The 9,895-nt window shown below is 34.2% G+C and overlaps 1 protein-coding gene across 2 annotated transcripts; it reads left to right on the top strand.

Moving 5' to 3' along the window:
* Positions 1-5,545, top strand: LOC126713305 (GDSL esterase/lipase At4g10955). 2 transcript variants are annotated; one of them, XM_050413030.1, is made up of 4 exons: positions 1-196; positions 2,859-2,969; positions 3,794-4,762; positions 4,865-5,545. In XM_050413030.1, exons 2-4 carry the CDS (start codon positions 2,908-2,910, stop codon positions 4,905-4,907), a joined length of 1,074 nt encoding a protein of 357 aa, XP_050268987.1. In that variant the 5' UTR covers positions 1-196; positions 2,859-2,907; the 3' UTR covers positions 4,908-5,545. The 2 variants fall into 2 exon arrangements, with proteins under 2 accessions (XP_050268987.1, XP_050268986.1); XM_050413029.1 differs by having other exon boundaries at positions 2,854-2,969.
* The last annotated feature ends 4,350 nt before the right edge of the window (positions 5,546-9,895 follow it).

Here is a 9,895-nt window from a genome sequence, read left to right as displayed (position 1 = left end):
AAATTCCTAAAAAACATTCTCTAACTTTAAGGCTACGAAAGAGATAGCTTTCAAAAACCATATTTTTACATATGTCATTGTCCATGAAACACAAACACAACCACAACCACAACCACAACCGACTCCGAGGTTAATTTTCAAACAAACACCCTTCTGCAAAATCCATCGGATCTGCTATTCTTTTCTTTGTGAATAGGTACATTTCTCTTACTTATACATTCTCGTTTTCAATTTATTATAATTCTTTCTTTTCTTTTATTCTTCTGGCTTTTTATGTATAGCTAAATTAATTTTTAGCCTATAAAAGGTGGTTTTAATTATTCATCCTTCGAAAATGTTGGAACCTTGAAATGGGTTGTGTTTTTTTGAATTGCCTTTATAGGTAAGAAAATCATAGTTTCCAAAAATGATAGTCTAAGGAGGTGGTTTTAATTATTCAACCTTCGACACTGCCCGAACCTTAAAATGGGTTAGATTTGAATTGCCTTTATATGTAAGAAAATCACAGTTTCCAAAATGATAGAGCTTTTGTGTTGGGTGTTTAGTATACATATAAGAGAACAGTTGCGGCTCTAGGAATTTTTGTTAGGGTGGTCACTAAGAAATTTAAATTTTAAAAAATCTAATAAAGCAATAACTTAAATATTTGCTATAATTATGAGTTGAGTCACTAAGGAGAGTAAAATTATTGTGATTACAAAGCTAAAAAAAATATAACTCTCGTCACCATAAAGGGGAACTGACGACCGCAATATTTTTCTTGATACCATTTTTTAGAGAAAAATGAAATTAGAGATTATTTTTATTGAATAGGTTGAACGAGTTACAAATTTGAATGTTTAGCAATTTTTATCTTTTTGTTTTATAGTAGGCTTTTTGTTGAATAATTAGATAACTTCTTGTTGTTTGGTCTTATCTTGTTTATGTTGGTTGTTATTTGGGCTAATATTTATTGTTGTTATTTAAGTTTTTTATTTTTTATTTTTATTAAAGGGATTAAGGATTATGTTTGGGAGGGGGGGGGGGAGGAATTAATTTTGCAGTAATGCTATGTTCACAATATTTTTACAATAAATTTTATGCAAAAAGCTATTATTGGTGGGTAAAAAAATAATATCAGTATTGAGTCCAAATTAGAATCAATAACAACTAATCACGTTGGATTTGTTGTAAAATTATTGTGAAAATATTGAAAATGTAGCATTTTTATTTTTATTTTTGTTGAACCTAACTTTTTGTAATTCTCAATTCAGGGTGTTCAATATTTTTATTAAGGTGGTCACAATAGGTTAGTTTAACATATAATTCTTTTTTGACAAGTGTACAGATGCAATTTTTTGCAAGTCAGGGTGGTCTTGTGACCACCCGGACTTGCATGTAGAGCCGCCAGTGTAAGACAGAGAGCTAGAATTAATTAATGGGTCTGATTTGAGGCATTTTTTGTTTTTGTTTTTGGGAAAATTAGTCAACAATACATATTGGGGTGTCCTCTATTTAGAGTGCATGAGAGAGAAAAGAATACATGCGAGGGACCCAAAATTTTGTAAAAAAGGGTTGGCTGCTTGGTTGTTGTTTATTGAGACATTATTCTGTATACCTGGAGAAATCTCATGGTGGATCATATCACTTGTTCACAATTCCACTAAAAAACTCTCTATTTAAAATTGCTTAGTCAGTTTAACTATATATTTTTTTTAATCATAAACTGACTCAGCAATTTTAACAAATGAGAGTCTTTTAGTGGAATGGTGGACAAGTGACGTGGTCCACCATAAGGACTCTATAATTTCTTGTACACCTGGTCTTCATACACAGGTGAGCTCATGTGTGAAACTCACCTTATGTGAGAGGAGGGTGTGGTACACTAGGTGTACTAAATAGTTTCATCAAATAGTCCTAGTTTTAATACACTGTCGCTGTTAGAGGAGCCGAAAATTAGGCTGCTGATTATGATTTGGATGTTCTAGGAAGAAAATAGAAAATTTTTAAAAAGGAAGAGGTTTTAGTCTGGATGGCAGTTGAGTAAATTATTCCAGCTTGTGTTATGGGCAAGAGAGAATGAATTTAACTAAAATATTTGATCTTCTTTTGTTTTATTAAAGTTTATCTACCTGCAACCATTATCATACTTGCTAGACTACAAGGTGAAAAAGACAAGTTAATGTTAAGTGCAGGCTTGTTGCCCATTAGTTGGTATGCAAAATGTAAACTTATTGGGGAATAAGGGTTAGGGTCTACATGGAAAGATGGAAAAGTATGTGATTAAGCCCCCCAAGGAGTGGCAAAATTTGGCTGGGGATTACACCACATGAAATGTTGGTCACTGGTTTAAATCTTCCCCTTGTCTTCCCATTGGGGCCAAATCAAACTCACTCATTTAAAATTTAAAAAGGTGGAAAGAAAATAAAAAAAATATGTTGTTTAGGTTAATGTTTTGAGACAAAGAATGCTTGTTATATTGCATATATGGTTTTAAATATTTCTTGAATGTGTATGGATCCCCTGCAAAAGGGCTGAAGGGCATGTTTTGTATAGAAAGGGATGTTGGTACTCCTTGTGAAGTTGGATGGAAAAACCTTGTGTACCTTTTTACAGTTCCCCTTGTTGAAAATGAAGAAGCATGTGGCTGTACATAACCCTAATGATGTTAATACGATAATCATGCATGGGAAAACTTGTGTCACATAACTTAGAAACTGTCTTTGGTGCTCTTGGACATTTTTGAAAGTACGTTTTGTTGGAATTGATTGTTATGATGAATTTTTTTTACTGATTTTGTACTTGTATCTAGTGTCCACAATGAAAATCTGTTATGATCTCTGTACACTTTCTGGTATTTCCTTGGCAATGCAGAACAGCTTTTAAGGATATTAAGAGGCAGAGAAAGAGAGAAGAACGCACGGTGTAATGGCCTCTGAGAGGGAAGATTTTAGCCTTTCGGGACCATTACATTTAACTTCTGTTGACTGGTGAGACCTTCAAACCTAACACCCCCACCCCCCCCCACCCCCCTCTTCAAATTTACTTTTCTTTATAGGTCTAAGGCCTCTGAGGTTCTTTTAAGAAAGGGAGTGACTGGAATGTTATATATTGAACTCCTGCAAGTGGACTATGGTTGTAATACTAGCTTGATAATTAAACAATATAAAGATGGCTTGTTTCTGAGCTGTTTCATTCTATTGCAAAGTATAGTAGACAATATGGCAAACATTTAATGTCTGTATAATGAAATTACATCAAACTTACAACTACTGAAGTAAAGCTTCTTTTTCATGGGTGGAACATAGATTGGAACCATGACTTGTACGTTCCCACCTCCCCCTTCCCCTCCCCAAAAAAAAGTGGCATGTGTTCTAATTACACTCCAGTTTTTATAATTGAACGCATGTAGAAGGTGGAGCCTACTTATTTATTTGATTATATGTGTTGTGCTCTTTTCCTTCTTAGTTATTATCTTGCATATGTTTGTTGACATGACTTGGGTGCAATATATTTGACATCAGTTTGGATTCTTCCAGTTGAGTCCACTTTTTCTTTTTTTGTGAAAAAGAATGCACAGATGAAGATGTGAACTGTAGTCTTCCTGTTGGGGGCCTAGGGCCTATTAAGAATTCAAAGATTTTGTTCTTATGCTAAACTCCAATACATGGGCTAAATTTTGCTTGATGTTATCATGTTTTGTTCAATTTCATCGAGTATTGGAATAGTTTTAAGTCAATATTGGTTTTGCTGGATGTTCTCTTTCTGTATTTGCTAGATGATGAGGGAAAATTTTGTTATGTGCCATATGCAGGGAGAGTGCACATCATCGAAGGTCTGTTGCTGCCAGTTTGGTTCAGGCTGTCTACATTCTTGAGCGAGATCGCCAGGAGAAGCGTCAAGATTCCCAAGTCCTTGCTCCTCCTTGGTATGAGTTTTTCCATTTTCGGTTGCTTCGTCATCTTGTGGATGATGTTGATCATTCCATATTTGGTGCCGTTTATGAATTCAAACCTCCAGCATCTTACTGTAATGACTCACTAGATGGAAGTCCACGATATGTGATTGCATTCCGAGGCACCTTAAATAAACCAGATTCCCTCTCACGTGATCTTGAGTTGGATCTCCACCTCATCCGAAATGGGCTTCACCGGACATCTCGCTTTGAGATTGCTATGCAAGCTGTCCGAAACATTGTTGCTTCAGTAGGCGATTCAAATGTCTGGTTAGCTGGTCATTCTCTTGGGTCAGCAATGGCAATGCTTGCTGGGAAAACTATGGTCAAGAATGGCATGTTTATCGAATCTTTTCTCTTCAATCCACCATTCTTTTCAGCCCCTATTGAGAGAATTAAGGACAAAAAAGTGAAACATGGGATTCGATTTGCAAGCAGTGTGATCACAGCAGGACTTACTCTAGCTATGAAGGGTAACCATAACCACCGGAGAAACCAGGCAGAAGATCCGTTTGCTGCTTTGTCTGCATGGATCCCTTGTCTATTTGTGAATCCAGCAGATCATATCGGTTCAGAATATGTTGGCTATTTTGAACATAGGAAAAAGATGGAAGAGATTGGGGCAGGAGGTATTGAGAGGTTAGCGACCCAGAACACGATTGGGGGTCTACTAATGCATGCAATGGGGAAGGAGTCAGAGCCACCATTACACCTAATTCCTTCTGCAAGTCTGACAGTTAATCTAACTCCTTCACAGGAGTTTAAGCAAGCTCATGGAATTCATCAGTGGTGGCAACCTGATCTGCAATTGCAGACCAAGCTTTACAAGTACAAATAATTCTTGACATAATTATTCTTATTATTACTATTATTTCTGATACATCTTATTTCTGTCTGGGTGAGTAATTGATTTGGTCTTCCTTCTAATAGTTCATGGAAGCAGTTACCAGCCAATCGCATCCAATCAGATTGAAATTAAAACAAAAAAAGGAAGAAGGATCCAAGCTGTTTTGTTTCTATGGATGTAGAGGGTCAGAGACTATGGTTTGGAGCATGGAGTTTTGAAGCCAGGAATTCCTTTCATGGGCTGAACTGAACACATGCTACTTGAATTGCACATTTGCATGTACTTAGTGTCATTTTTTTTGTTAATACTGTAGTTTGCAACCAGAGAAATTGGTTTGTGTTGTGGGAAATTTGTGTCTTGGATTTCATCAAGTCCTTGGTGAATGGTGATTAGACCAAGAAGTAAAAGCACAGCTACTATTTGTTGGCTTAAGGCTTATGGTTACTTTTGTATTTTTTATGGGCTACCTAAGTGTGTTACACTTGATCTGTCTCTTTGAAATCCTTGGCTAAACGCACATAGTCTGGACGCTATGTTTGACTGTACCCTCATTTCAAATCTTTTTTCAAGGAAGATCTGTCGGTTGGAAAGGCGAGGCAAAGATGAATGTTTGATTTTAAGGCATATTCTGTTAACTTGTAAAAATATGATAAAGTTGTAATTGTTTGAGGAAAAGTGAATGGAATTGGTGGATCCATTTTTCCACCAATCACAATGTTGTGAAAAGATTACAAAACATATTCTATTATATGTGTGTGTATGTATGTTGTGTCCCATTTTTCCTTTTTTTTTTTTGGTTGAATGACTCTATCTTCACAAATTGGTTTTTCTTTGACATTGTAGGATCTACAATTTGAAAGAAAATGGTGAAGAAGCAACTATATTTAGCTAAATTATCCTTTCCTACTGTAGTTCTCTTTATTTATTTATTTTTGAAAATTAGTTCTCTTCATTCAACTGGCCAGAGAACTCGGGGAAAAGCTTTTTTTATTAAAAAATAGGGCTTATTAAGCTAAAATGGTCATAGACACGTTCTTTATTGACTGACATCACTTTCATATCAAATGTTGTAAACAGTAATATCACTTTCATATGAGTCAACATTATTTTTATTAACACTAATCTCAATATGTCATCCAACAATTGTTGGGAAAAGGATTTTATTATTATTTTTTCTTAAAAGAGCAAAATTTATGGGGGCTAGATTTATAATTCTTTATTTATCACTTTGTGATTATTCTGCAACTATTTTTGACTAGGTGTTAACAGCATCTAAAACTGCGCATTGAATTGGATACTTACCTTAAAAAGGCGCACAGGATTGAAAATTTCAAATACTTGTTGTGGGAGGTACATTTTGTCTAGTTGTTTGGCCGAAAGTAAACCATTCGCCATTAGGAGCAAGTTGAACACCCATTCAATTTGTCTGTGACCAATAGTATTGTGAGTAGGTTTGGATGATTCTTTCATTTCATGGAATTTATTTCATAGTACTATTATTGTATGTGTAGCCTTTTCTACTGTGATTGGTGTGTATAATAAAAGTAGTGTCAGTTGTAAATCAAAGTGAAAGTGATATTACTTATGTCATAATAGATCATGTCAACAAATATATATATATATATATATATAAAGTTTCTAAAAAAGTATATTTCCTTGTAATTACTCATATTATTATGCAAGCACTCAAAAAAAAAAAAAAAATAGCATGTCTCTTTTGTAGATTTTACCTATCAGTTACTAATTAACACTAATTGAATTGTTCATTTGATTTTGTTTTTGCTTTGAACACAAGTTAAGCAGAGCTCATTTAATCATTCATTTCATAATTGAATTGTTCATTTAATTTCTTGAATCGTTCATAATTAATGATTCATATCATAATTAAATTGTTCATTTCATTTCTTTATCAAATAAATTTAAACTCATTTACATGTTACTTTTGATGATGCTTATTATTAATTTTTTACTTGATTAACTTATTCTTTTTCCTTATATAGTAAAATCACAACTAAAACTTATTACTCATTCATAAATTTATGTTAGTTTCAAATTGAGTGAAGAAGATTCTACTGATTTGGGAATTTAATAAGTCGGTTATAACAAATCTCAAATGGCATATATGACAGTTTAAAAAAAAATGATTTCAATAGTATAGTGTGAAAGTAATGCATTAAAAGTCAAAATCAACCAAAAAAAAAAAAAACTATAAAATCTGTTAGTGTCTCTAGCATTCTGTTGTGAATTAGCTTATATTATTTTGTTGTGAATCAGCTTATATTATTTCCAAGAAAGAGAGGAGAGCGTGAAGGAAATATTGTCAAAGTTTAAAGCCACTTTCGTCAAGCTTTGTTCAAATCAAATTTCTAGAGAGGACCTCAATCATTTTCAGAATTACAATGTATATACCAAACCAAAGCCGTTTGTGAGAGCATTCATAATGGGAATGCTGAATGCCATATGTTGCCTCTATTTAGCATTTGTCTCTCAAAAACCTTCACCATTCAGAATTGTAAAAACTTAAAATTTTAAAAAATTTTACAATTCTACTACAGTGCCACCCTACTTTTATGATGGTACTGTAGCAACTTGTATCCTATTTATATTATATTTTATATGCCTCCTTGTCTCTTTAGTATTCTCTCTCCATGTTCATCTTCTCTCTCTGTGTCCATATTTTCTCGACGGCCTGGGTTTCTAATTGGAGGTGTGGGTTTTTGATCAGTGCTTGGGGTTGCTGATCAGCGTGTGGAGATTGGCGAGTTAGCCTGGGTTTCTAATTGGCGGCGCGGGTTTCTAATCGGTGGCTTGGGTTTGCTAATCGGTGGCTTGGGGTTGCTGATCAGCGTGTGGAGATCGGCGTGATGGGTTTCTTCGATTATTTTATTTATTTTTTTTTTTTTTCTCTTGGTGGTTTTTATGGTAGCCGTTTCTTGTGATTGTGGTTGTAGGTGGTGGTTTATGGCAATTTTTTGTGTTTCTTTTCCTCTTGGTGGTGGTTGTTGGTAGTGGTGGTGGTGGCAATCGGCATGGATTGATCAGGGGCGGAGGGAGGGGGGGTCGAGAGGGGGCACTTGCCCCCCCTAGCCTTCTCAAAATTTCTCAAGCTTTAGTGATGTAAAATGCAGTAAAAGTCCCCACTTGACAGTTGACATAAAAGACAATCTACTTTTTCTTGTTATTTATATATATTAGCTTGTCAACAATTGTCAGACAATTTTACATTCACATGGCAACACTTTTTTTACATAATGAGTCCCATTTAATAGTACTCTTTTTTTGCACACTACTTTGCCAACTATGACTGAAAAAAAAAAAAAATACTGAATTGGACTTTGAAAGAAAAAATCTATGTTTATGTGTAATGTGCCTACTTTAGTGCCTCACCATTTGGTTTCCAGTTTACAATTTTTTTCTCTAGTTATCAACCTTTTCAATATCAAACTTGAGTTTTTGTTATAAACTCAAATTTGAATGACAAAAAAAAAGTAAAAATGTCTATATGAAATTTTAGAAGCATTCATGACATTGAGTTGCATATAGTCGAATAGAACTTCATAAGTATATTGTTATATTCTTAATATTTTTACATTGTTTTATTTTTCCAATTTATTTTAAAGATCCAAATTACATGTTTAAATTGTGTGTATTTAGTATCGATTAATTTATCTTAGATTAATTCTACCTTCAATCTTGTCTTTTAATCTTGCCCTCCCTAACTTGAAATTCTAGCTCCGCCATTGGGATTGATGGTGGGTTTTTCTTCAATTTTTTGTTTTGGGATTGTTGTTGTGATTTGCTGGGGTGGCTGGTGGTGTAGTAGTGATTTGGGTTTGTTTTGTGGGTGATTGTTGCTGGGCAGAGGATAGGTAAGTGATTGTTGATGGGTGGAGGAGGTTGTTGGGGTTTGGGTTTATTCACCGTGGAGAGAGAGATGGGGGAGGAAGGAAGAGAGAAAAAATTAGAGAGAGCATATATATTTTTTTTGGTTATATATTTTAGTAGATAATATATATTATTTTAACGAATAGAATAGAAAAATAAAAATATTAAATATGTTATAAAATAATATAGTATAATTGATAAAGTAATAAAATATTTTTTGAGATGGTTAGGGATACGATTTCTCACTGTGAAAGCTTTGAAGCCAGATTTGACGAAATGTACTGCTAGTCCAAACAGTGCACGTGGTGAAATACAGGAAATGCGTGGGTTCACTGACAAAGTCTGTTTCTCTGTTTTAGACAGACGTGACACCTATAGTAAAAAGTCAAAAAAGCAGACTCGAATCCCCATTAAAATGGACAATTATCACCACATCACACCAAGTGCAACCTTTGTCCCAATCCCTAACCCCTGCTGCACTTGTCCCAAAAATTTACACCTTTTTTTTTTTTTTAACTCACTCACTCACTTACATTTTCACTCCCCTCTAGAGTCTAGAATCAGCCACCGCAGTAAATTTTTATAAAAATCACCGTCACCACTCACCACCACATCCACATGGCCACCACTCACCCTCCAGTTCTATCTCAATCATTGACCATGGAATTCATGCTACACATTTTGTTCCTCAAAAGTCACAAAAACGACGCCATTTTGCTCACTTTTCTTAATTCCTGCAGTAGCACATAACAATAACAATAATAAAAAATTATACTAATATTAAATCCTTAAACAGAGCCGCATTTTACGCATCTTTGTAATAAGATTGCACTCACTCATTCATTCACGCGCTCTATCAGTATCAGGCTTTGCTTCACAATTGGACCGAATACGATATGGTCGGTCTCCTAAAAATACTCTTATTCTCGCATCATAACTTTACTTACTGCCTAATTAATCTCGACAAAAAGCACCAAATACTACATTCCAAAAAACAAATTATGAAAGCAAATTTAATCATTACATTGAACAATGAATGATGCAAGTAAAATTAATGAGGAGTATATCTTACATTCCATAATTAAATTCAAGGATATAATTACATTGATCAATATAAATCAAATAATTTTCACCAAGATAAAATAACAAATTACCTTTGGTTCATTCGTCAATGCAGCTTAATTGGAAACCTAAACAAAATACATAGCCTTTGAAACATAAAACCTTGC

The sequence above is a fragment of the Quercus robur genome, chromosome 2, assembly GCF_932294415.1.
Source record: "Quercus robur chromosome 2, dhQueRobu3.1, whole genome shotgun sequence".
NCBI lineage: Eukaryota > Viridiplantae > Streptophyta > Magnoliopsida > Fagales > Fagaceae > Quercus > Quercus robur.
This window is presented reverse-complemented; position numbering and strand designations above follow the sequence as displayed.

Bases quoted from the DNA above. Each gene is read 5' to 3' on its own strand.
- LOC126713305 (XM_050413030.1), top strand. From the start codon at position 2,908: ATGGCCTCTGAGAGGGAAGATTTTAGCCTTTCGGGACCATTACATTTA. The intron at 2,970-3,793 runs GTGAGACCTTCA...TGCCATATGCAG, and splicing joins CATTTAACTTCTGTTGACTG to GGAGAGTGCACATCATCGAA. The intron at 4,763-4,864 runs GTACAAATAATT...TCCTTCTAATAG, and splicing joins TTGCAGACCAAGCTTTACAA to TTCATGGAAGCAGTTACCAG.